Source organism: Gobio gobio (genome assembly GCF_949357685.1).
Source record: "Gobio gobio genome assembly, chromosome: 15".
In the NCBI taxonomy this organism is placed as follows: Eukaryota; Metazoa; Chordata; class Actinopteri; order Cypriniformes; family Gobionidae; genus Gobio; species Gobio gobio.
In genome coordinates, this window is record NC_137108.1 from 33,407,741 (window position 1) to 33,435,684 (window position 27,944).

The 27,944-nt window shown below is 40.4% G+C and overlaps 2 protein-coding genes across 3 annotated transcripts; one reads left to right on the top strand and one right to left on the bottom strand.

Moving 5' to 3' along the window:
• Positions 1 to 3,156: 3,156 nt before the first annotated feature.
• pou3f2b (POU class 3 homeobox 2b) lies at positions 3,157 to 4,440 on the top strand (the record flags this gene model as incomplete). The annotated part of the gene is made up of 1 exon (XM_079837140.1): positions 3,157 to 4,440. The coding sequence occupies exon 1, from the start codon at positions 3,163 to 3,165 to the stop codon at positions 4,438 to 4,440; it is 1,278 nt and encodes a 425-aa protein (XP_079693266.1). The 5' UTR covers positions 3,157 to 3,162.
• A 4,094-nt stretch (positions 4,441 to 8,534) lies between these two features.
• On the bottom strand, positions 8,535 to 26,759 carry fbxl4 (F-box and leucine-rich repeat protein 4). Of its 2 annotated transcripts, none has more exons than XM_079837137.1 (8): positions 26,635 to 26,759; positions 24,593 to 25,036; positions 19,410 to 19,746; positions 18,529 to 18,773; positions 18,220 to 18,433; positions 13,922 to 13,993; positions 11,118 to 11,430; positions 8,535 to 9,963 (listed from the first exon to the last, which is right to left on the bottom strand). In XM_079837137.1, the coding sequence occupies exons 1-8, from the start codon at positions 26,691 to 26,693 to the stop codon at positions 9,800 to 9,802; spliced, it is 1,848 nt and encodes a 615-aa protein (XP_079693263.1). In that variant the 5' UTR covers positions 26,694 to 26,759; the 3' UTR covers positions 8,535 to 9,799. The 2 variants fall into 2 exon arrangements, with proteins under 2 accessions (XP_079693263.1, XP_079693264.1); XM_079837138.1 differs by having other exon boundaries at positions 24,593 to 25,209; positions 26,635 to 26,750.
• Between the last annotated feature and the right edge of the window lie 1,185 nt (positions 26,760 to 27,944).

The window sequence follows — 27,944 nt, forward strand, 5'->3', positions numbered from 1 at the left end:
ATTGACTGATCGCTAAGGAAAGCGCGTGACTGGCGTGCTGTTGCTATGGTTACCTGTTTGTTTGCGGATTTGGCAACAGTTACAAAGTACGCGCTCAGGCTAACTTGTAATCTTACTCAAACCTATTGTAATATGTAGGTAGGTTACTTCTACTAAAACATCCAATCCCCCCACCCCCAATTTCCTATTTGCATTCATTGCCAGATATTTTGTTAATCCTAGCTTTTGCCACGTTTCAGGTGACCAGACCGCCAATGATTGGCGTAACTATGAGAAGAGTTTGATTATTGTGTGATTTAAAGCATGTCTTTGTAAAATGTAATTAATTATTTTCAGAACATGACCGGGATCTTGTGTGAAATCCACAGAGGGAAATATGTTGATGTATGGGGAGACAGTTACCTAATTAGACCATAAAAAATGGAATCTTTACAGCATGCGGGTCATATAATTACTGTTAATTTAACGCTCAGATTCTCTGTCATTAATTTTTATTCCCTTAAATGTAGTTTGGCAGCGGCTCCCGGAGCTCAGAAATAGATTTCACTGTATTTGAGAGCGCGCTGGCCCTTCCAAATGAATTACCATAGACCCCACAGTCCAAATAACAAGACTCGCATCATTTATGCGTTGTTAAGCCATGTAATTGAACGATCCATAGTTTGCATATTATACCATTAAAGTAATGTGCTTTGGTTTTCTCCCAACACGACTATTTAAGCTTCTGTGGCGTTGTGGTAATTCTCTGAATTACAACCTTAATTGCCATAAATGTTCTTTTGATTTGGGTGATTTCACTGTTACGCTACAATGATGTTCATTATTACGCGGATGAATTTCCGGAACGTGTCTTTAAAGTTTTCTTTTTTCGTTTTTGGAACGCCCTTTAACCCCCACGCGCTTTGACACAATTAGGCTGTCTGCCAAATCTTTTATTTATTTATTTATTTATTTATTTATTTATTTATTTATTTATTTATTGTGCTTGCGTCTTTTACCTGTTTTCCCTGGTTCACTGATATGTTTTTCGTGTTTGTGTAATTCGTCCAATTTTATAAATCTAACTTTGATATAGCCTATGAAAATTATAAAGCTAGTAGGCTAGACCACAACAAGAACTTTAGAAGGGTTATAGGCCCTTCCTTTCTGGAAACAGCAAAATGAGCGTTTGTATGGCCATAATAATCACATTAAAATAACACTTGAACATTTTATAAACATCAAATATTAATGCTTATTTCTAAGCTTATTTTAATTCATGCTTTTTTAATTTACATAAAAGACTGGAGTTTATAATAGTTAAGTAAATGCGTTGCATATTTTTGCAGAACTATGGACTTTATTGGGTTTTCTAGCTTGTTTATCATGTAGGCTATTGTTCAGTGATGCGTAATTGGACGGTGCTGTACGCCCTGCTTTAACGTTCATTAGTTGTGCAAATTACACTTTATTTACTGCCTTCAAACAGTTCTTTAAAATCAGCTGATCTCTCTCTCTCTCTCTCTCTCTCTCCCCCTCTCTCTCTCTTTTTGTTTCTTTTTGTCTTTTGTCCATTACCCATTCTGATTTACGTAGAGCCTTCCAGAGGAGGCGATACTGGTGACGTATGAGGCGTTGTTTAATTTACTGCTCTCTATAGCAACCAGCAGCGCCGCTGAAAAAATGTCCCCCTCCTCGGACAATGTCGTGTGCTTTTCTTTACAGAGGCTCACAGAGGAGCCAGCTGGTCAGCTTTAGACACCTGCGGTCCCAAACGGCCCACTCTGTTCCCTCTGAAATATTCCTTTGGCGTTTATACACCATGCAAACCCAGAGAAAAAAAGATTTATAGACACAGTTGTTGGTTAAAAGAGAATTGTAATATTGAAATTTCCCAGTAAATGTTTGGGAGTAATTATTGCAGTATATAATTTATATAATTATATTTTTTATTAAATCAGACAAAGTAAAATAAAACCTATTGGTCACTTGTTACCCTGAATAAATGTCATGTTTCAGAGAACACGTGCTTCTATCTATCAATTGAACCAAATCTGCATATCTTTGTTTTATCTGAGATCACTTTAACCTGAGCGCAATCTATACCTAAAAACGTTTCATAGTATGTTTTGTGCCTTTTTTAAATTATAAAAATAATGGTATTTTTAGGTATTTTTAAGTAGGCTAAGTGTAGTATCTTTTTAGTACGTGTCCTTAATAACATTTATATAATTTGTTTGTTTAATCATTTGTTTATATATGCCTTAAAAACTTATACTGCTACAAACAACACACATGAGAAAAATGACAAAATAAAACATATTTCTATTTTTTATTATTACTTAAACTGTTGTAAAGTACATTAATATATAGCCTATATATTTAAAGTATGCAATGGAAACGAATGTTAGATAAAATATGTTCCTCAAAATAAATACCAAAAATGTTTCTTTCTTTTTATTTATTTATTTATTGCGAAGTTACACATTTTTCACTTTGACTAATCTTCTCCAGATACAGCATTATTTCATTAAGATCATAAGTTATTGCCTGTGGTGACCAAAATCCAGGTATTCATTAAAGCCTTGTTTGGGACAGTTCTTCAAAATCAAACACCTGAATGAGACAAACAACATTTAAAAAAGTTAGCCTAGTTATTAGTCTGAAGCTGTAAAATGTGTTTTTTTTTTTTTTTTTTCATTAAAACTCTGAACATTTTCTGTAAAGTTCACTGTTTCCAAATACCTTGCTCGTTGTTAGGCCAGCAAACATCGCGCTAGAAAGATTAGATAGTTTCCCTTATTTGACAAATGAATCCCCAGAACCTGTAATCAATAAATGTGTGAAATGACATCATATAAAATAGATTTCATTTATTGTTTTTTTTTTTTTTTTTTTGCAAATGCAAAAATTATATTTTAAAAAAGACAAATACATGCGCACACCATCGCAAAATCCATTACAGACAAGTTTGTAATTAATTTCTCTCTAAGTTATAAAAATCATAACCTTTGATGTTCTTCGCTCCGGTCTTGGTGGCCCGTCGGTCCCTCACATTTCAGAGGTGCTGCAGGACACGGAGTTCTTTTGAGGGAAAGAGGCAGTGTTTGTTTAGACTCTCGAGCATCCAATGAACTGAAGGCTGCCTTTAAAAAAAGCGCGTCCATCATTCCTTTCTACCCAATGAGCGTCGTCGAGGGGCGGAGCTCAGGTGCGCGCCGCTGCGTCCACTTGGCAAAGAGCCTGGGAGACGCCTGTGGCAAAAGAGTAACTGTCAAATGCAAGGTTCCTTTAATAGGAGCGATCAGTCCGGCTCCGAGAGTCATGGCGACTACAGCATCTAATCATTACAATATCCTCTCCTCCAGCTCATCTATTGTACACTCGGAGCCTGGGAGCATGCAGCAAGCTACGGCTTACAGGGACGCGCAAACCCTGTTGCAGAGTGACTACTCACTGCAGAGCAACAGTCACCCGCTCAGCCACGCGCACCAGTGGATAACAGCCTTGTCACACGGAGAAGGAGGTCCGTGGTCGTCCAGTCCCCTCGGCGAGCAGGACATCAAGCCAGCGGTGCAGAGCCCCCGGGACGACATGCACAATTCCAGCAATTTACAGCATCAGTCGCGGCCACCCCACCTGGTACATCAGACGCACGGGAACCATCACGATTCAAGGGCATGGAGAACAACGACGGCAGCTCACATCCCCAGCATGGCCACTTCGAACGGACAGAGCCTTATTTACTCGCAGCCCAGCTTCAGTGTGAACGGTCTCATCCCGGGTAGCGGCCAGAGCATCCACCACCACAGCATGCGCGACGCGCACGAGGACCACCACAGCCCGCATCTCAGCGACCACGGTCATCCACCGTCCCAGCACCAGCACCAGTCGCACCAGAGTCACCATGACCACTCGGACGAGGACACGCCGACCTCGGACGACTTGGAGCAGTTTGCGAAACAGTTTAAGCAGAGGAGGATCAAGCTGGGCTTCACGCAGGCGGACGTCGGACTAGCTTTGGGAACGCTCTATGGAAATGTGTTTTCGCAGACCACGATATGCAGGTTTGAGGCCCTGCAACTCAGCTTCAAAAACATGTGCAAGCTCAAGCCTTTGTTGAACAAGTGGTTGGAGGAGGCAGACTCCACATCTGGCAGCCCCACGAGCTTGGACAAGATAGCAGCGCAGGGGAGGAAACGGAAAAAGAGGACTTCCATCGAGGTAAGCGTCAAAGGGGCTTTGGAGAGCCATTTCCTTAAGTGCCCAAAGCCAGCCGCGTCGGAAATTACTTCACTGGCGGACAGTCTGCAGTTGGAAAAAGAGGTAGTGAGGGTTTGGTTTTGTAACAGGAGACAGAAAGAGAAACGGATGACTCCTCCCGGCGGACCTCTACCGGGTACCGAGGACGTATACGGAGACACGCCGCCGCATCACGGGGTTCAGACGCCAGTTCAGTGAGAAAAAAACAACACAAAAAAACAATTCAAAAACAAGGACATATCTATCATATTGACTGTCTCAGTCTTCATTTATGATTATGTTCACATTGGAACTATCCAAAGTGAAAGCAGCTGCGGTTTAGACTACTGAGGCGGGAGAGCAGATTATATCCGTCTTCAATGTTACTCAAAATTCGTACCGCTGCTACAGAGGGGACCGTGCGTTCCCTGCGCGAGCAAAGAGAACGGTTGTTCTGTGAATACCCAGCACTGTGAAAAGACGCAGTTTTAAGGTGTAACCCTACTATTTATCAAACACTTTGAGACGAGCGAAATGTCCCTCAAACGCGAGCATGGGTGTCCCATAGACCGTTGTTTACATCTCGACACATTCACTGCATTTTCTTTGGCAGGATTAGCCTGAAAAGTGACTAGTGCTGCAGCATTTGACAAATACACGCCATTTTTACTTTTGTTGAGGGCGAACATCGATTCGATTGGGGGGGGAAACATCAGTGTGACATGCATCCACCCACAGTATTCAACAATTTTCTTGAGATCAAAGGCCTTTAAACATTATTATTATTATTATTATTATTATTATTATTATTATTATTATTATTATTATTATTATTATTATGGAGACAGCACAGCATGGTTATGTACCAGTTCGACTGCTCATAGAGTGAGGTGCAAGGTCACACTAAACAGATGTTGTAGTCTTGGCGCCAAGAAATTAGTCTCACACAATTGATTCTGGTCTCCGTCTCCATCTTATCAATACGGATGGATCTAAATTGGAAAAATAAAAATAAACTTCTAGCATCAAGCTGCAGACAGGTCACCGAAGGGCTAGTGATAGAAACCTGGCATTTCCTTCGATTTAGTCATATTACCATAAAATACAATTGTTTCACAGGACTCCACACAGTGCTGTAAATATTGTATAATTTTTAAAGGACATAGTTACGTTATTCTCTCACTTGAGCACTTTTTCGTATTATTTTGAATTTGGAAAATATTTTAGAGGTTTTTGTTTATTTTATTTTGGTCTTATTTGTTTTAACATTAGAGCTGGTATATTTTGCCTTTATATTTATAGTCATTTAGCCGAATATTGCTTGCTATCTCTTGCGTAAGTCAGTTGCTTTTTAACCCACATTCAGCTGCTTTTTTATAAATTATGAGCTGACTTTACTATGTTTATGTATAGTAAACAATGTTCAGTCTTCAACAATGTTAGCACTATTTTCTACCCAACGAATTCAATATTATATATCTGAATCATTTGAATGTCTTTTTTAATTATTTTGAAATAGAGATTATTTACACAGTAGGCTATCGTGGAGAATGGGAAAAGCAAGTGATGTGACCTGCAATATTTTCATTTAAAGTCAAACGATTCTTCATTGTTTCATATGACATAGCGGTTTTGTGTATGTTATATTTCCATCATTTATCACGCATATCAATTTGAAACATAGCACTATTATTATTATTATGTTTATTATTATTATTATTATTAAATATTCTCCACGTTTACACAACATCGGAGCTATACATATTAAAATGATAGCTTACTTGGATTTTGGATTTAACTGTTTGTTTTATTTTATTTTATTTTCTGTGCTTTATAGTTGTTCATTGTGTTAGTCCCGCGTTCGCATTTATAGGGACACGATGCAGTGATGATTTACTGAACATGTAAACACTGGAAGATTTGAAAAATATGGAAAGATTTCTCCAAGGGGCTTGCTATACGTCACTATGTGTAAATACAACAATCAGAAAATATTATTATTATTTTTATTTTCTTATTGTATTATTTTGCTTATTCATTTTTTTTATGTGTAAATCTATTCCACAGAAATTCCAGGGACATCTGTTATTATCGTTCTACATTTTTGTTTTTCAAAAGAAACATTTTCATAGATTAATTGATCAAACTGTCATGTAATTCTACAAAGACTGTGGGAGCTATTTATTTGTCGTTTTATTTCCTCTGTCAGAAAGAATCCATCAAACCTTGAACTGGATGAATTTGTGGGTAAAATAAAATGCGCAGAGGTTGTGATAGAAATTTGATTTTGTAGTAGCTACATGATGCTTTTCTAAATCGAAGAATCAAAACTGACATTTTATGTCGGCGGGTGTCAAATTTGTGCGTGGGGGAAAAATGTAGGATTTATTGACGTCTCAGTCATGTTTTTTTTAACGAAATTTTAACATGTAAAACAGAAATAACAGAACAGCCATATAGCTTTCAAATTACGCATTGTCAACGAAATCGAGGGCGTGAAATGTGTAAGCCACAAAAAATGCAAACCGAGAAGTTTTGTATATTTTCCCTGAAATTGAAAACTAAATATAGGCCTAGGCCTATAGGATCTACATTCTGTGATGTTGAGGACTGACACTGAGATGTGTTGCTAAGACAGTGTCCTGTCTTGTGTTTAATATAACAATTTTTTTTTGTGGTAAAGGCAGTAGCCTATACAAATTCGACCAGTGTTTAGACAAACTGAACCCTTCAATTTAGTTGGCCTATATTTTACGTTATGAAGTAATTATTTCAAAGAGTCACTTGCCACAATGTTGTTTTTCAGAACGTGGACCTCGGTGTCTCTTAAATGCATTCATTTAGCCTAGGTCGCGTGTATTTTGCGTATTTTTTCTATTGTTCCAAACAATGCACTTACTTTTAGTATCATTTTGGGAATAATAGACTATAAAATACTATATTTTACGAATCCAATGTGAGACATTAGCTACGTCATTTTTGTAATATCTTTTATAATTTCGTCATGACTAACGATAGTGAACTGGGCTGCTCTTATGAGTCTTCCGTGGTGCTTTGCCTGAGAGTGAATCATGCAAATACCAATTTCTTTATCTGTCAGAGAAAAAAAGTCAAGACATTCTTCCATAATATCGACAATTTACAGCTAGACTATTTTTTTTAAGTTTCAAAGTGATAGCATTTTCTCCATATTTGCGAAAACAACATGTTTAAGCCTAGAATTGAGTGTATTAAAACCGTGATTGTGTAAAAGCTTATCCTTATCCTCTAGTGCCACCTAGTGAGATTTTTTCTAGGGCACCTAAAGTTAACATAGGTTAAACGTAACAACACCAGCACATGGCCATTTGTAGCTCAGCATTCTTCGATGCTCTCTGACTTCAGTGTGCCGCCATGTTAATCTGCCGTTTACGTTACACACACCCTGCCTCATAATGAGCCTGTTTTCCCCAAAAAACTTTGAAAATAACAAAAAGTTGTAAGAATTTTCTACATTTCTGTTTTTTTTTTTACTGAACTAATGCTGAGGTGTTAGACAAACACTTGAAGTTGTATTTTGAATCCAATATTTTATATGTCCACCATATTTCAAATTTCGAAGGCCCATAAATGTTGCATTTTTAACAAAACCTCTTTAAAACTTAAGCACAGAAAAGTGCATCAAAAATATATTTTATATTAGCAAATTTATATTTTTTTTTACAATGTTTATGTTCTAAAAAAAATAAGGTGAAAACACTGCAAAAGCTTGCATTACATGTTTTGGTTCTCTTTTGTTTAAAATTGTTTACTAAAAATGTAAGGAATGCATATTCCTTAAACTAGTTTCTGTTACTAAACGATGAAACTGAGAAAAGGAAAAAGAAAATGCATATTGATGCTAAAACCATTGTAACAAGAGTGCAGTGCCACTTCTAAATTACAGGGTCCAGAGGCAGTGTTGTTACACTACGTACTGTTGATCTATTTACAGGGGTGTAATGACAGTTTTCTGCGTGTACTGACTAGCAATAGTTGTATAGAAATCAAGAAATCGTTTCATCTAATTAACTGCATCCCTCCAGGTCCTCAGGGCACATTAGAGCTCCTCAGTCCATCATTAAAGCAGACATAAACAATTCATTACATCACTGTTAGTCCAATGAGACTGTCACTGCCAGATGCAATATTAATATGCCGGTAAACTCAGAGGGACGTTTTTGACTTTCAGCTTGACCAAAGAATTGAATCTTACTGGTGGAGATAGTATAGACCAACCGCATGCAAACATAATCTGTGAGAAGATTTAGCCTTAGTAATAAGATCAATTCATTAATATGATCACTTATTTTATAGAATTCACAGAAGGCAGAATATTGACAGAATATTGTTTTCAAATGGAAAAAAACAACAAAATATTAAGCCTCACTTTATTGAACCAAAACCTCGTGAGTGTCACTCTCAGATCTGAAATGATGCTAAAAGCTTCCTGCTTCTTCCAAACTGGGCAGATTTAATACAATATCCAAAATGACAACATTAATTCACTGTAGCTAATGTATAATTAACAAATACAATCTATATAATGTTAGGTTGCTTCAAATTAATTGTAGAGTTTGTTTACAGGGTGTGCTTACTATACTGCTAACAAAGTACAGGTAAGTCAAATTGAAAAAAAAAAAATTTCTTAAAAATATGGCACTTGAAAAACGTTTACCAAAAGCACTAAACAAATTCTCCTTATCCTTGTTTTGACTTAAATAATTGTATACCTTTAAAGAAAATACAGTACATTGCCATCTGTGTTTTTCAAAATGAAAGTGTTTTTTCTTTTTTAAAAAGAAAGAAAAGAAAAACCCTTTGGTTTAGGGTGATTTTGGCAAATCGCAATTTAGCATAGCACAATACAGACGACCAGCAAATTTACAAAGCACTTCTTTCTTTAAACCTAAGGCACAAGGATATGTCATCTAATGGTTAGCATGTGCCTGTGTAAAAGGAAACGTCAAGTTTTGCAATAGAGAAAAGCTTATGTTTTGGTATTTGCCCTACTGTGAACATACAAGTGCATAACAGGATTGACTCGAGACATGGGCAAAGTTTTACACAAACTAGGTATTGCCACAAACGATTTCTGTGCCCACGATTCAAGTCAATGTGGCCCTGAATTTATAATTAATCAATAAATAATTATAGTACACCATGTTACTATTTCACAATATTCAACAGCGGTTTGACAACATTTAACATTTGCAAATAAAACATTGGTACGGATACACTTGAATAAGTATGTTTAAAACAAAACCCTTCGGCTGTTGTACAGCATACTACAAACGTCTCTCTCTCTCTCTGAAGAGAAAAAATAAAACCCTGAGATTAAGATCAAAAACTGAGGTCTGATGAAATGCGTGAGATTCAATACATAGTGAGACCATTCAAGCTGAGAGAGTGTGAAACATCCATAACATCTTCCAGGCGGCAGTTCACAGCTCTGTGCAGTTCAAGGCAGCAAGTTCACAGCACCAGAATGCGCCACCCTTCTCCCAAGGGTCTTAAAGTCCATCCCATCAAGCCGCTTCTGCTCAGGACCCATCAAGTTTTACTGAGTGAAACTCTTCTTGATGGACACGTTCGGGAAAAGGCCACTGAGCTCCTGGGTGAAGCGAGAGTCGATCTGCGAGCAGAAGGACACGTCCAACAGCTTTAGCCGAGGACAACACTGCAGTAATTTCCGCAGAGATGCTGGGTTCACCATCCGTGTGCCTAAGAAAACACAAAGAATCCGTTTTGTTTGGAAAGAAACCGTTTCTTGTATTCAGCAAGAACACCTTAATGGATCAAAAGTAATAGTATTAGTTTCAAAACAAATGCTGTTCTTTTTTACTTTCTATTCAAAGAATCCTGTATCACATTTTTACAAAAATATTAAGCAGCGCAACGGTTATAATCAACATTGATACAAATAAGAAATGTTAGAATGTATTAGAATGATTTCTAAAAGATCATGTGACTGGAGTAATGGCTGCTAAAAATTCAGCTTCGCCATTACAGGAATAATGCTGCATTCATATCCTATCGGAAATTTCCTAATTCCCACTTCTGAAGTCGTGATTACAAGCGTCATGTTCAAGTGCTTTGTTGTCGCAAAGAATAGAGATCATGAAGGACACCGGGTTTATTCTTGCCTGTTTCATGGGGAAATCTTAATTTGAGGTGGGAGTGTGTGTGTTTTCTAGGTCATGTATGACGCATGTCTTAAGTTATTATTTATTGATATCATTTTAATTTATTAACCCTATTTAAGTCAACTTAAATATTTATTCATTTTATTTTTTTGTCAGATACAATCCATATTGAAATGAAATATGTAGCTCAGGAGACACACGAGGAGAAGCGTTGGGATAATATAACATCAGCAATCACAGACATTCGCATTCGGACGGGATTAGCATTACCTGAGGTCATTTTTTCAGACCTTTTTACAGAGGGTAAAAATCGCTGTAATCTTAACTGACATTGTCCGTAATTATTATTGAGATGGCACATTCGGACAGGACTAAAATCACTAAGAAGCTCTGGTAATAATTACTTTACCCCACCTCTCCATGCAAATATAATCCCATACGAATATGGCTTAAAATGTATTCAAATAGATTTTAAACTAATAATATTACTGTTTTTACTGTACTTTTGGTCAAATAAATGCAGCCTTGGTGAGCATAAGAGACTTCTTTCAAACTTCCCACACTTTTGAATGGTGGTGTGTATTCAAGAATGTTTTTGTCCATATAACTAACATTATACCCAATTGACTTTCATTGTATGGAGGAAAACACAGAAATATTTTTTAAATATCTTCTTTTGTGTTCCACAAAACAGAACACTTTAAACAAACAAAAAAAAAACACTAATCTCACCCAGAATATCAAGGTGCTCCAGAGAGCTGCAGTTAGCGGCCAGCTCCTCCAAGTCAGAGTCGCACACGGTGCGGTTGGCGGTGAGGAAGAGCTTGCGTAGGCGGGGCAAGCTGCGGGCCAAGTGCTGGAAGCAGCCGGAGCTGCTCTGAATCGTGGAGCACCAACCCAGGTCCAGCTCCTCCAGGAGCCTGCATCCCGAAACCAGCTCTGCCAGTCCACGCTCGCTCAGGTTCCTGCAGCGCCACAGGTCGAGGGAGCGTAGAGAACGGCAGCGTGCGCTCAGCATGCTCGCCACCACATCATAGTCCTCAATCTGTGATGAAATCACCACGTAGCCACAGTGAAGCACTCATTGATAACTGACCGTCTCTAAGCTATTCTATGAGCTGCATGTGAAGACACACAACCAGACAAGCCAATTTGCATACTTCATTACAAATATGAAAAAGTAGGGTCGATTCTGATAAATTAGTGACCGTGAGATGGCTTTCAGTGAAAAAATACAGGGACATACTATAACATCATAAAACTGCACTCTGATGCAACTAATCTTGTGAAGCAGGAGTTGTGGGAAGTAATATGCTGATACACATGCATGGATGCCTCCTTAAAAATAAAAACAGTGCACCATACAGGTCCCTTTGGTACACCATTTTCAATGTATTGTAGTTATTATTTGGGATACACTAAACCTAATCTTGCATACTGTATAGAATGGCTAGTATGTAACAGTATGTAGTGTTTTAGTGCCACGTTAACCTCCTAAGACCCAGGAAATTTTTTTTTTTTTGAATTTAGTATTTTTTCATGTCATTACATTCTTTTGAGCATAAGAAACAAATGAGAATGTTTTTTTGAAAAATGCTATTTTATTCATGTTATGTCCTCGTAAGTGGACACCGGGACTCAGTTGTTAAAAAAAATAAAATAACATGTATAGGCAAAAACAATGAGATTTTTTTTATTCAGCAATACATTTTTAGGTTTCAGGATTTTTTTAACCAAACTTTGTTTAAAAGATGAATCTCAACTATGTAATGAAAGATATAACGGAATTAATTGACATACCATTTTACTACATGTGTAACCCCTCCTGTTCGAACCACCCGCTCCAAGTGGGACTCGAACCCGGGTCCGCCGACATAAGAATCGGACGTGCTAACAAGGAGGCTGAAGGCTGCAACCTCTAGCGTCAATTGCTAGAGCGTCTCTTGAGATCAGAGGAGTGAGGTGTATTCCAACAACAACTACTAGCTGGCTTCCGTTACACTCACTCCCCTAAACCTCACTCCCATCTGGGTCACGGCACCAATGTAACCCCTCCTGTTCAAACCGCCCGCTCCAAGTGGGACTCGAACCCGGGTCCGCCGGCATGAGAGTCAGACGTTCTAACTAGGGATGCACCGAATCCAGACTTTTGGGGTTCGGCCGAATACCAAATCCACTGGTTAAGATTCTGCCTAATCCGAAACCGAATCCTACTCCCATCCTCAGTCCATTATCACAGTAAACACGTTAATGAAGTAAACAACGGCCACAGCAGTTTTAATTTAATTAAAATTGAGAATAGGCAACATTATGCCACGATGACTGTCCTTCCTTTGCCGTACCTGAAACATGCTTCATTTTGGCTGCTGTCTGTAGATTCCTTCATGCACAACTCGTATTCTTTCGGATATTTAATACGCAAATGTTTTAACAGTGGCGATGATGTGTATTGTTTAGGGTCCTTGCCACCACAAGACAAATCGGCAATGCAAATTGAACATGTAGCTCGACTCCAATTGAACATGAGAATCGCCTTCTTTTGATTGAAAGTACTGCCAAACAACACGTTTTCTGTTCACGAGTTCCATTTTCACTTTCTCACAGCCTACTGCATTCGAACAGTCCACCTAGTAGCCACCTTCCTGTAATCAACGGCGCCGTCATTAGCTTCGACCAGCACTCCCCACGTAGTAAAAGCCTAGGGTTCGGTGGAAAAAAATTCTAAGCAGAATTCGGCAGAAACCGAACCCCGTCAAAAAGCCCAATATTCGGCCGAATCCGAACCCGAATCCTGGATTGGGTGCATCCCTAGTTCTAACAAGGAGGCTAAAGGCTGCAACCTCTAGCGTCTGTCGCTAGAGCATCTCTTGAGATCAGAGGAGTGAGGTTTACTCGCACAGCAACTACTAGCTGGCCTCCGTTACGCATGCAATATGTGGGTAAAATGGCCATACATGGGTTTCCCATTCAATGCAATGTATCTATCTGTACTATTCACTTGTTGTGTCTCCTAAAATGCCTGATAAACATGCTTTAAGTCCCGGTGCCCTCTTTTGAGGACAAGTATGAAATCAATGCCCTGTTTTGTAACAGAAAGTCTTTTTTTTTATTGGAAACCCCATAACATTTCCCTGAGATGCTGATTTATAACAAACAATTTGAAAATTAGTCAGATTTAAATGATAATTACAAAACATTACAAAATATTATCATATTTCCATAAGGAGTTGTTGTTGTCCTGGTGTAACCTCAAAACAAATGGTATCTCTGAAAAGCCCTGAAAGTGCTCTTTACAGGACTTCCAGACACAAACTGTGACATGGTGTCAGAGAAATTCACTAAAATATAATGTCCTCGTACGTGGACAGTGGCACCCAGAAGGTTAAAAAAAATACATATTTTAAGATTTCAATTGAACGTTCTTCTCATAACGCTATGACTATTTTCAAAAGTCGTTTTTTTTTTTTTTATGTTGCACCAGAACATCATTCAGTCACGTAAACCAACTACATATTTAATCTGTCCAGTAGACTCACCATGACACAGCTTCCCAGGTTAATGTGCCTGAGCTCTGGGCAGAAAGTGAGGATGCTCAACATGGCTGATTGCTGCATGTGGAAAGAAATAAAAGAGAAAACAGCAATGATTAACACACAGCACTATTGATATGATAACATACACTCATGATAACATAACCTATTAAGATGTCAGTAGAGTAAAAAGAATGCACATTTGATATCACAAATCAAAGATGACAACAAATTTAACTCTGCTATCCGATATTCCCTCAAATGGATGTGTCAAAATAAAACTATTACAGTATATGACCTCACGGTCTGGCGCATATGGCTGGCACTCCTATCTGAGATATAGTGATTCACAGCAACAACAAAAAAAAATATTTAAAAGTGTCATGCGAGCATCACTAAGATAATACAGCCATTGTTTTCATTATTGTTTTGGGTTTTAAAAAAACTCAACTGAAACTCAAACAGCTGAAGATTTACAGTATTGTTAGTGGACAAATGTTGTGTGTATATTTCCATTGTTATTTACAATATTAGGTTCCCTACAGAAGACACTTTTTTCCCATTGATGATGATGGAGAAGTGCGTTTGCTACAGACATAGCCTGCCGCCTGTGTGTTCCTGAGTATGTTAACACGCAGTCGCCATCACTACAAAAAAGCTACAGAAACATTATACCTGTTGGCAGAAGCACCCATAAACCTACAAATGCTGATTCACAGTTAACCACACAGAGGGACGGGGCGACCCTAGCATGCTTGGGCATGCACCGGTATGTAGCACTGATATAAGGCCCTGTTTACACCTGGTATTAAGATGCTTTTTGGTTGATCGGATCACAAGTAGATGAGGGAGTCACATTCCTGTTTACACCTGCTGCCTCTTTTGTCCAATTTCAACCACTTCTGTCCTGATTTCTTCAAAGGCAGGGTCTATGGGTGGGTTAAAGTATGGGCCTTTTCAGATCTTTCAATCTAACGGACAAAATAAGCTTGCGCAATTTACATATGAACGCACCCGGAGACAATAGAAAAACAAAAAGCATCAGCTTTCGTTTCTGATCTGACAGCCGCAAGACCACGGCGAACGCTGTGAGTGTGTTAGAAATCAGGAATGGTGAGAGAACATTGTGCTTGGTGTGTTTTTCATCTTCAAACCAAACTTGGATCTTCAGCTGACAAAGTTGAATCCCGTCTGGCTAGTGTGGTTCCCATAATGTTTACTCATTAGGTCAGTAGGTGGTATTTTGGGGCTGTTCGACCACGTAGAAAGTGTTCAAGCTCAAAAAGTTTTAGACCCCGTTTACACCTGTATTTACTGTCGTCCACTTGTGATCCGATTGACCAAAACACATCTTAATAGGTGTAAACAAGGCCTAAAGGTGATAATGCACCTTTTACACTTACTAGACCTGATGCGGTATGATAAGAAGGACAGGTAACTATAACATCTTAAAAAAGGCTGGCATAATCATGTTTTCTTCTTCAATTCCCAAGATAACTTGCCTTTTTAATGATGCAGTATAAACAATAAACAAAGGTGATGCATGATAAAACAGACAACTTTTGGGGGAACACAAAATTTCATGGATCATTAATTAACAATTTTAGCTTCAATGTTAAAAACCTTCATTATTACCACCCAAAACTATTGCTATAATCAGGGATACGGTCATAAACGTGTAATTCAGGAAATACAGCAAACATCACAGAATCCAGATATTACCCCCCCCCCCCCCCCCAAAAAAAAAAAGGTACACAATGAGGTACAAAAACACACTGAGCAGGGGGACACTTTCCGTTTTGTGTGTATATGTGGGAGCCGTACTGCTGCAGGAAAACAAAATATTGTAATGGGCTGCTCCTCACAATGGCCCCTCCCACAAATGATAACACTCAAATCAACTTTGCTCACTTGTCTCTAATTCCCTTTTGTGACATAAATCTCAGTGAAACGGCAAGTTTTCAAACAATAAAACAAATGTAGGGTGGGACTTCATTTTGTCCATCAGAAGTTGATTGGGACATTTGATCATCATTTGCTATTACTGTGATCTCATGTGAGTGAAAGGTTGTCCCACCCTCATGCCAGAACACACGTCATCAGAGAAGTTGTTCCAAGAGGGAGGGGAATTTATTTTTATTTAAGATTACAAGGCCACGTGAAAAAAAAAAAAAACTTTTGATGTGCACTAGGGTTACAATAGATCGCAGTTGATCCGTGATCCGTATAGACTAGGCCCCGGTTTGTGCATGTGATTTACGGCACTGCCCCCCCAGACCAGAACCAATGATTTTGTCTGAGCTATGAATTAATTAAAAAATAATGTAATTCATATTTTCTCATTTTATTTGTCTTATAGCTTACCTTTTAGTGTAGAATGAGTAAAGCTGATTGTTTTTAGGATGACAAAACATTTTAAAAGTAAAATTTTTAGGCCGATTAATTTTTTCGGCTGCTTTACCTCAGTGGTCTAACAGCGCTCGTCAATGTCAAAATGATCGAGATGGCCGATCAAATCAAAGAAGGTGGGTTTTACTGTCATACTGTCACTGTCACAGCCGTCTATGGTCACAACGCAACAAGAGTTTGTGTAAAGTAATTACAGTAATAGACCTAGTATCATGATTCATGTATTCATAAAAGAAGGTGAAAAAGTTTTGTTTATACATATATACATATTAGACATACGAATAAGAGTGAATTTGTGCACATTTTAAAATAAAATATTATTTGCAAATAGTTTAAATTGATAACTTCATTAGCCAACTACAATTAGACCTAGAACTTATTTTACCTTTTTCGCTCCTCCTTGGGCTTGAAGAGACACATACACGCAAAATGATTTTAAAATACCCGTATCTTCAAGTATTCTCGTAAACACAGTCGGTTACGTCTAAAGTGAACAAAAACAGTTCAGAAAGAAATCGGATATGTATCATTAAATTGGATCCATGCATTAGGTCTTAAAGTGACAGTAGTCTATAAATATCTGCTGCCGTCTATGTCATTAATGTTAATCAAACAATAAAACACAGATTTAACAAAGATTAATCTATATTTCATTTGTACAGTGAACACTATAGTGATATTTTTAGTGCTGTCAATCGATTCAAAACAATTAACTAATTAATCGCACATTTTTTCTGTAATTAATCACGATTAAAAACATTTTAAATTAATAATTTCAAAGTTACTCTTCAAATTAATGTAGAAACAACTTAAAGGCAGTACATTTTAAATATGTCTTTATATACATCTTTTTATGAATTAAAGCCAGTATCACTGATACTAATATAGCTACTGATGTCTCTATGAAATTGATTTTTTTTAAAAAGAAGACAACTTTAATGATAGACATTCAACATTACAGTATAATTGAAAGCTATACATTTAAACATTTATTTGGCTTTTAAAAAATAACAACTTTTAATTTCAGTGAACTTAAAACAATCTTCACATAAACCATTATAATAAATGTCGTATTTACCTGTGGCCTTCCTACCTGTCTAACAGAAATACAGAAATTGAATAAAGTTATCAAACACTTTTTATCAAACACTTACAGTCTTGGCATAATCATGTGTGTGTTATTGTTTGTTCAAGCTTGAAAGAGAACTCAATACTGGCGCACGTCTTTCTGTTCGTTGTGTGTTTGTCAGGACATTCTCAGAAAGCGCATTCTCTTCTGTCTTGTCGCACTTGAATAGTTTAAAAGCATTGGCATTAATAAGAGCGTGATCATATAATGTAACGCTAGCCAAAAGATGACAGAAAAAAATGGATGCTGCGTTAATTGCGTGACAAATGTTCAACGCGTTAAACTGGAAAAATGAATTGCATGTGTTAACACGGTAATTTTGACATTAGATATTTTACATTTAATGATTCATAAATCTTTTTTTTGCTGATCCAAAAAATTATCCAATCCTTGACTCAAACACCTTAATATGATCGGAGTTTAATGATCCGTTGCACCACTAATGTGCATGGATAAAATAATATATAGACTTAATAATAATAGATACTGCAAACTTAATAATAATAGATACTGCAATATTCCATAAAAAATAAGAATTGTCAATTTTGACCACAATGGTGACCTTGAAAGTTTAAATGCTATGATGATGCAAAAGTACACAGAGTTTGATGAATGTTTTGAGTTTGAAAATTTGAATGTAAATATTTGAAAATTCTAATAAAATTGAAAATGTAATGAAAAATACATAAAAAGTGTTATAATTCAGTGAATACCAGATGCTTTTCCTGAGAAAATCAGTCTATCATTTTCTCAGTCTTGCTCTCACCTCAACTTTAGTGCGGTACAGCACAAGCCTGCGTAGATTAGCAAGTTTGGCGATGTGATTGAAGGCCTGAGGCTGCAGACGGTCACAGGAAGCCAAATTGAGCTCCTGGAGGCACGGACACGTCTGGGCGATCACTTCTAAACACGCTTCAGTCAGGAAATGACAGCACGACAGCTCCAAACACACCAGACTCACCCCACAGGCCTTTATAAAGCTTGAGGGGAAAAAAGACAGAGATGGAGCGACTCTTACGCACATTTACTAGATCAAACTATTTCAAAAATCCGGATCAGAGACTCTTGCCGTTACCTGCAGAAACCAGTGGCCGTCACGGCTCCACGGTTGCCCGTCCAGGACATGTTTAGTCTCTGCAGGAGGGTACAGCGGCTCTGCAGGTGGCACAGAGAGGCATCTGTGAGTCGGGCCCAGTACGGCTTCAGGCTGAGCTGGATGTACTGCAGCGGGTCACAGCAGTGCTTGTGAAAGAGCTTGCAGCTCTGAGCCAATCGGCACAGGTCCGGAACCGGCAGGTGACTCACGATCAGCTGGATCAGCTGCAGTGACAAAAACAAACAGTGACCAAAACACAGCATGCTAGATATTCTTTTTGAGCATCAAAACAGTCACTTGTAAAGACAGAGCTACTAAGATTACTCTCAAGTCATTTGTGGAGGCACCGATTATGTTTTTGGTACGTGCACTGTTGGGAAGAGTGAACAATAGTATGAGTGTGAAGCTGGGTATCAGTTAGCAAATAATAGCCAGATTATGTTTCTGAAGCACATTCGTGTTTGCCTTAATGAGAATGTGAGGGTGACAGTGGTTTGGACAGGAGATCTGAGCTGTGTGCAGTTAATGAGTGGTTACGAATTGGAAAGGTATTTTTAAATTACAATAAAAGGTCTCTAATTATCTGAAAAAGACCTACTGCAACCACACAAGTCGGGACTTGAGGGGCTAGACCGAATCTAAACTATGTTTTTTCAATATCTGTCTGGACTGGTATGTAGAAGATTTCAACACTCTGTGGTCCAACTTGTGTTGTTATCCACAGTCCTTATTTTTTTTGTGTGTGTTAACTAGCCTACACACCATTTACTAAACATGCTGATGGCATGAAACTCCATATTCCTAAACATTCCATCTCACAGGCATCATGGATAATTACAGTGAAAGTTTCCAATGCTAACCTCATAAGGGAGCCTATCAAAGTAGCCGTTCCCCAGGTTGTGCCTGTTTTCTCCACCCGACCTGCAGCAGAGGCCTCCTGCCTCACTGATCTCCTCTTCACTGTCACTCAGATCATTGATGTCGATGACAGGGATCTTATAGAGGGCCAGGATGGGTCTCTCCCGAACGCCTCGCAGGATCACCGCGTCCAGCTCTGTGTAGTATTCCAACAGAGAGCAGTTCACTTCCAGACGCAGCAGGTTGGTGGCAAAACTGATCTGCCTGATGCTAGGGGAGAACTGGCGAGCTTGAGGGGTCAGAGCTTTGTTGGGTTTGCCGGCCCACAGAACCTCCCACCTGCAAAAAAATACAACATACTCATGGCCCATACTCAAAACACAAGCCATACTTAAAACACAAACAGCATCGAGTTCTATAAAACAATCTGTGATATTGTTATTCAATTACTAAATGATGCGATCGATGCATTATTGAAATCTGAAATTTGGTACAATTCACAATTACAATTCAAAAAAAAAAAAAAGAAGCATGATTGCAGATTTGGTTACTAAAATGTTTTGTTTAAAATAAGTAAAAAGTTTGGTTAACCTGTTAACTGTCACCCCCCTTTTTGAAAATATACATGAAAATGCACTATCCAAACTTAAATGATTGCAATTCAAGAATGCTTTGGAATATAGACATAAGTTTGGTATCTTTTTAAAGAAGACAGTCACCAGATTATGGTTCAAGTGACATCACATCAAAAAATTTAAGTATGAAAAAGTTATGAAAGTTTACATTTACTGTAAATCAAATGTACTGTACTAAATATGCTATATTTATATAAAATCCATCCATCCATCCATCCATCCATCTTCTTCCGCTTTATCCAGGGCCGGGTCGCGGGGGCAGCAGTCTAAGCAGAGATGCCCAGACTTCCCTCTCCCTAGACACTTCCTCCAGCTCTTCCGAGGGGACACCGAGGCGTTCCCAGGCCAGCCGGAAGACATAGTCCCTCCAGCGTGTCCTAGGTCTTCCCCGGGGCCTCCTCCCGGTTGGACATGCCCGAAACACCTTCCCGGGAAGGCGTTCAGGAGGCATCCGGAACAGATGCCCGAGCCACCTCAACTGACCCCTCTCGATGTGGAGGAGCAGCGGCTCTACTCCGAGTTCCTCCCGAGTGACTGAGCTCCTCACCCTATCTCTAAGGGAGCGCCCAGCCACCCTGCGGAGAAAACTCATTTCGGCCGCCTGTATCCGGGATCTTGTCCTTTCGGTCATGACCCAAAGCTCATGACCATAGGTGAGAGTAGGAACGTAGATTGACCGGTAAATCGAGAGCTTCGCCTTACGGCTTAGCTCTTTCTTCACCACAACAGACCGGTACATCGACCGCATTACTGCAGAAGCTGCACCGATCCGTTTGTCAATCTCCCGTTCCATCCTCCCCTCACTCGTGAACAAGACCCCTAGATACTTGAACTCCTCCACTTGGGGCAGGAACTCTCCACCAACCTGAAGTGGGCAAGCCACCCTTTTCCGACTGAGGACCATGGCCTCGGATTTGGAGGTGCTGATCCTCATCCCAGCCGCTTCACACTCGGCTGCAAACCATCCCAGTGCATGCTGAAGGTCCTGGTTAGAAGGGGCCAACACGACAACGTCATCCGCAAAGAGCAGAGACGAAACCGCATGGTCCCCAAACCTGACACCCTCCGGCCCCTGGCTGCGCCTAGAAATTCTGTCCATAAAAATTATGAACAGAACCGGCGACAAAGGGCAGCCCTGCCGGAGTCCAACATGCACCGGGAACAAGTCTGACTTACTGCCGGCAATGCGGACCAAACTCCTGCTTTGGTCGTACAGGGACCGGACAGCCCTTAGCAAAGGACCCCGGACCCCATACTCCCTGAGCACCCTCCACAGGATGCCGCGAGGGACACAGTCGAATGCCTTCTCCAAATCCACAAAACACATGTGGACTGGTTGGGCAAACTCCCATGAACCCTCCAGCACCCTGTAGAGGGTATAGAGCTGGTCCAGTGTACCACGGCCCGGACGAAAACCAGACTGTTCCTCCTGAATCCGAGGTTCAACTATCGGCCGAATTCTCCTCTCCAGTACCCTGGCATAGACTTTCCCGGGGAGGCTGAGAAGTGTGATCCCCCTGTAGTTGGAACACACCCTCCGGTCCCCCTTCTTAAAAAGAGGGACCACCACCCCGGTCTGCCATCCCAGAGGCACTGTCCCCGACCGCCACGCGATGTTGCAGAGGCGTGTCAGCCAAGACAGCCCCACAACATCCAGAGACTTGAGGTACTCAGGGCGGATCTCATCCACCCCCGGTGCCTTGCCACCGAGGAGTTTCTTGACCACCTCGGTGACTTCAGCCCGGGTGATGGACGAGTCCTCCTCTGAGCCCCCAGCCTCTGCTTCCTCAATGGAAGGCGTGATGGCGGGATTGAGGAGATCCTCAAAGTATTCCTTCCACCGTCCGACGATATCCCCAGTTGAGGTCAACAGCCGCCCATCGCCACTGTAAACAGCGTTGGTAGGGCACTGCTTCCCCCTCCTGAGGCGCCGGACGGTTTGCCAGAATCTCTTCGAGGCCAGCCGATAGTCCTTTTCCATGGCCTCACCGAACTCCTCCCAGGCCCGAGTTTTTGCCTCCACAACCACCCGGGCTGCAGTCCGCTTAGCCTGCCGGTACATGTCAGCTGCCTCAAGAGTCCCACAAGCCAACCAGGCCCGATAGGACTCCTTCTTCAGCTTGACGGCATCCCTTACTTCCGGTGTCCACCACCGAGTTCGGGGATTGCCGCCTCGACATGCACCGGAGACCTTACGGCCACAGCTCCGAGCGGCAGCTTTGACAATGGAGGTGGAGAACATGGTCCATTCGGACTCAATATCTCCAGCCTCCCTCGGGATCCGGTCGAAGTTCTGCCGGAGGTGGGAGTTGAAGATCTCTCTGACAGGGGGCTCGGCCAAACGTTCCCAGCAGACCCTTACAGTACGCTTGGGTCTACCGGGTCTGTCCAGCTTCCTCCCCCGCCATCGGATCCAACTCACCACCAGGTGGTGATCAGTTGACAGCTCCGCCCCTCTCTTCACCCGAGTGTCCAAGACATACGGCCGCAGGTCAGATGAAACGACCACAAAGTCGATCATTGACCTACGACCTAGAGTGTCCTGGTGCCATGTGCACTGATGGACACTCTTATGCCTGAACATGGTGTTCGTTATGGACAAACCGTGACTAGCACAGAAGTCCAATAACTGAACACCACTCGGGTTCAGATCAGGGGGGCCGTTCCTCCCAATCACGCCCCTCCAGGTGTCACTGTCATTGCCCACGTGGGCGTTGAAGTCCCCCAGTAGAACGACGGAGTCCCCAGTCGGAGCACTTTCCAGCACCCCTCCCAGGGACACCAAAAAGGCCGGGTACTCTGCACTGCCGTTCGGCCCGTAGGCACAAACAACAGTGAGAGACCTATCCCTGAGCCGAAGCCGCAGGGAAACGACCCTCTCGTTCACCGGGGTAAACTCCAACACATGGCGGCAGAGCTGGGGGGCTATAAGCAAACCCACACCAGCCCGCCGCCTCTCACCATGGGCAACTCCAGAGTGGTGAAGAGTCCATCCTCTCTCGAGGAGTGTGGTTCCAGAGCCCAAGCCGTGCGTAGAGGTGATTCCGACTATCTCTAGTCGGAACCTCTCAACCTCACGCACAATCTCAGGCTCCTTCCCCGCCAGTGAGGTGACATTCCATGTCCCAAGAGCCAGTTTCCGTGTCCAGGGATCGGGTTGTCTAGGCTCCTGCCTTCGACTGCTGCCCGATCTTCTCCGCACCGGCCCCTTACGGTCCCTCCCGTGAGTGGTGGGCCCACGGGAAGGTGTCCCCACGTCGCTCCTTCGGGCTGAGCCCGGCCGGACCCCGTGGGGGAAGGCCCGGCCACCAGGCGCTCGCATACGAGCCCCAACCCCAGGCCTGGCTCCAGGGTGGGGCCCCGGCTGCGCCATACCGGGCGACGTCACGGTCCTCGTTGTCATTGTCGTCATAAGGGGTTTTTGAACTGCTCTTAGTCTGACCCGTCCCCTAGGACCTGTTTGCCTTGGGAGACCCTACCAGGGGCATATAGCCCCGGACAACATAGCTCCTAGGTTCATTCGGGTACTCAAACCCCTCCACCACGTTAAGGTGGCAGTTCATATAAAATATGTTACAAAATAATTTGTACTCTAAAATTACTATCAAATCAAAGCCAAATGTCTAACCAATTTGTGTTCCAAATTTGAAGTTGATATCACAAAAATAGTTCCCATGAGATTTTTAGGCGCTGTACCACAAATAGCCACCGGGTGTCATTGAAATTCCATTTATTTGTTATGCAATTTCCTGTAACAAATGTATATAATTTTGTCCAAATATCACAAAAAAAGTTGGCAGATATAGATCCGTGAGACTCAGACCTTTACGACGATATGTTTTGTCAAGATTAGAAAAGGTTTTTATTATAAAGTTTTTAAAATAAATGTTGTAATATGAAACATGATGACGCCCACTAGGGGAGGAGCCGCTAGAAGAATTTAGAGTACCGTTTCCATAGTAACGCAAAACGGTTTTCACAAGATGAATCTTGAGTTTGTGAGCTTTCGAATGATATATAGTTTGTCTACATTAGATCAGGATAAATATAGGAAATAATTGTTTTAAACATGCAGTGATGGCAGTTAACAGGTTTTAACAGAATTCTTTTTTTTTGTGAATATACAATTAAGGCATTTTTTTAAATATTTTTATATATCATAAATATATAAAACATTTTATATATTATATATACTGTATTACCCCTTTATGTCCTTGTTACAATGTAATTACATAAATATGTTAATTAACATGTACTACAGGGTTAGGGTTGCATCAATGAATTTTATTAAAAGTCTGAAATATATCTGGACAAGCTTTATAAGTAAAAGATAAATTCTGTAGCTAAGGCAGGGTTCTGAGGCTTTTACCTAGTGGGTAATTATTTAGTAGACTTTTTATCCACAAGATCACAACATACAGTACATTGATTCTAGGGACAGAGGCTCTGGACTCTGGAGCAACCCGAGGCTAAATGCCAATGGCAACAGCTCATGAATTAGAACCTTTTGATTACAAGTCCAGAACTTTAGCTCACACCTAACATTTTACCTGATGTCAGCGGGTGGGTTCTGGGAGAAAGGGTTGAGTGAGCACGCTAGGATCTTGATAATGGCCCCAGGGTGGTAGGTCTCCAGCACCTCCACAGCTGTGGGATAGACAGGCTCCTCGAAAGCCAGTTCTAGGTAGTCCTGGCTATGAAAATTGGGTGGCGTACGACGGAACGGAAGACCAGAGCTGGAGCACTGCTCCCACCAGCCTCCGTATGTGCGGAACACGGCCGTCTGGGTGAAGTCTCCAGAGCTGGGGTAGACATTAGGCACTCCCGCCAGGTTCCACATGGTATAGGACATGCTGTTCTCGCTGCCGTAGTGAGAGCTAAAGTCCAGGACCTCCTTGCCATACTGCTCAACCTCCACTGTGACAGGCAATGCCGAACGCTGGCCCAGCTCCACCGCCCGCCGGCTACCCAACGCCTCGCTCCGCGTCCCGCTCCTGGAGCGCCGCCGTAGACAGATATAGTAAAACATGCTCAGAAGGGTTAGCATAGGAAACATGGAGCAGCAGGTCTGGGTTTGAGTCAGGAAGCACAACCCTTGTGCCTTCCCTGCACTGTAGCGTGATAGGCTCTACACAGCACAGGCTATATGCCAAGCTGCATGCATGACCTGTGGGTTAAAGAGACAAACACACACCCACACAAACAAAATCACACAAGATTGTAAGAACCCTGAAATGTCAAAGGAGATCTGTAATTCCAAGGGCCTTATTCATGACACACAAGTTAAATCGAATTGTGTATTTGTGAAAAAACCCTTTTGCATGCAATGAGAATTTACATAAGAATGGATTTATGAACAAAATACACAGAGATTAGTTCTGCTCATGTTCTATTAATGAGGCCAATTTTTATTTAAAAAATGAATTAAACAATTATTTATTACGACTGGACAGACTAGCGCTGAAGTATCTTTGATAAAGGAAATGGATCTAGGATGCCAAGATTCTAGGATAAATGATTTTATACCTAGCAATAAGTAAAATATGTTTAAGATGAAGCACTCAAATTACTAACTGAAAATATAAACTAAATAGGAGTATAAACTAAAACTGAAACAAAAACATACCCTTACAAACAATTTGAACTAGAATTCTAATGAAAACTAAAAATATAAAAAAAGCTAATTCATATAATAAAAACTACAATAGCATATAAATAATACTAAAATAACATTTGTGCATCTGTTTGTACTTTGTACGTGTATTTATATAAATGTTGTTTGGCTTGTTGTTACAAGGCAGTTTAATTTGCATGTGGCTCAGAATACTCATTTAAATCATCAGAGGATAAGCAAAGAGCTTGTATAAAATATATCTCAAACTGTATTGCATAACTTCCCTGAGCAATCTAATAACTGGCATAAACCATCAGTTCAACAGAGGAAATTTCCTGTCTAAGGTCTTCCTGATGAGAGATTAATATGAAATAATGACTTCTGACAGGCACCACAATGTGACATGCACAATATATTCTGGTGGCTTCAGCTAGTTAACATCATGCTGTTTAATGCCAAAACTGTGAAAATAGTCTTCTGCAAAATAATATTCTATCAAACGATATACACCAGGTTTTCAAATATATAAACCAGACAATATGCCAAACTACTAAATGTAGTAAGTTAAAGGGATAGTTCACCCAAAAACCTGTATTTAGTTTTCAAAATTCCAAAAATAATTTATTCAAATCACCAATATTCAAATTATGTTGTTTTAAACCTGTTTGGCTTTCTTTTGTTCAGTACAAAAGGAGAGGAGGATGAAAACATGTCATTTTTTGGGGTGAGCCGTGAACTATTCCTTTACTGTTAGCCTGAAAGCTGTTGCTGATTGCTACTAGCTCTGTCACCAACATATCTACATTTTAGCCAAATGTAGCTTTTTGTGTGATCGACCTGTTTAAAATGTAACCCGAAAAGAAGAACTGTTAGCGAGCTGAGCTATGGTCCAGTAGGCTGTGTTATGAAGCGGATAAATAATAACGCAGGCTGTCATGCCACACCGCACGGACAGACTTAAAACCAATGACAACTTACAGACGATGCAATGGTGTGTTAGAGTTTTGTGCTGAGTGTGTTCTGCGTTCTCGATCCATCTCTTACTGCAGCTGTCATTGCTCGCACATTCTGCACTGTTCACGCGGAATATAAACATCCGCTTCACCTCCGCACAATGCATTGTGGGAAGTGAAGTTCTAGCACACGTCATCCCGCATTATTGAATTAACGAAATTCTTATATGCCCATTACACTGCAACAAAACATTTGGTGTTTGTCAGATTTATTTAAACAAATGTGTGGTAAAGCTTTTTATAGGAATTTCTATAGTAATGTCTATTCCAATCTCAGAAAGACATTATAAACACGTAAGGTGCAGATAAAACCAGGAAGGGACAGGATTAATGGCATTCTCTGAGAAAGAATGAGACAGTAAATGGAAAACATCCAGATGAAACGGTCTAATCAGTATATTTGGTTCATCAGGTTATTTATTATGGTTAAATGCTTCCATTTTTATTTCTGTTCGAAAGTTATTAATTAAAAGAAGATTATATGAGAGTTTTGCTATCTCATTTTTGGTAATAAATGCTCTCGTTCAGTTCTAATTATCTCATTATTATACTATGGTGTGAAACAAAATCATTTAATGTGGCATTTGAATAATGTTGAGCTGGAATCGCCATCAATCTAAAGAATGCTGGTTTGATTAGTCTGGCTTGTCATAATTAACTTAAAATATTACAAAAAAATGGTGATGTTGTTGTGTGTTATCAAATAAAACACACACACACACACACACACACAAATTATTATGCCTAATCATGCCTACAAATTATTCACAGATTAATGACTTTAAAGAAGAATATGTTTTCCTAAAAAAAGCCACTTAGCCTGACTTGTAGCCCAAGATATAGCCTTTGCAAAACATAATACATATAATATTAGGCTATATATAAATAATAATTATATAATTGTATTATTTATACACACACACACACACACACACACACACACACACACACACACCAGCATAACATTATGACAGGTGACGTGAATAACACTGATTATCTCTTCATCACGGCACCTGTTAGTGGGTGGGATATATTAGGCAGCAAGTGAACATTTTGTCCTCAAAGTTGGTGTGTTAGAAGCAGGAAAAATGGGCAAAAGTAAGGATTTGATCAAGTTTGACAAGGGCCAAATTGTGATGGCTAGATGACTGGGTCAGAGCATCTCCAAAACTGCAGCTCTTGTGGGGTGTTCCTGGCCTGCAGTGGTCGGTATCTATCAAAAGTGGTCCAAGGAAGGAACAGTGGTGAACCGGCGACAGGGTCATGGGCAGCACC

Excerpts from the sequence above, each read along its gene's own strand:
- fbxl4 (XM_079837138.1), bottom strand. The coding sequence starts at position 25,098 with ATGTTTCCTATGCTAACCCTTCTGAGCATGTTTTACTATATCTGTCTA. Across the intron at positions 18,774-19,409 it reads TTGATAGGCTCCCTTATGAG|CTGATCCAGCTGATCGTGAG; the intron begins GTTAGCATTGGA and ends TTGTCACTGCAG. Across the intron at positions 18,434-18,528 it reads ACGGCCACTGGTTTCTGCAG|CTTTATAAAGGCCTGTGGGG; the intron begins GTAACGGCAAGA and ends TTTCCCCTCAAG.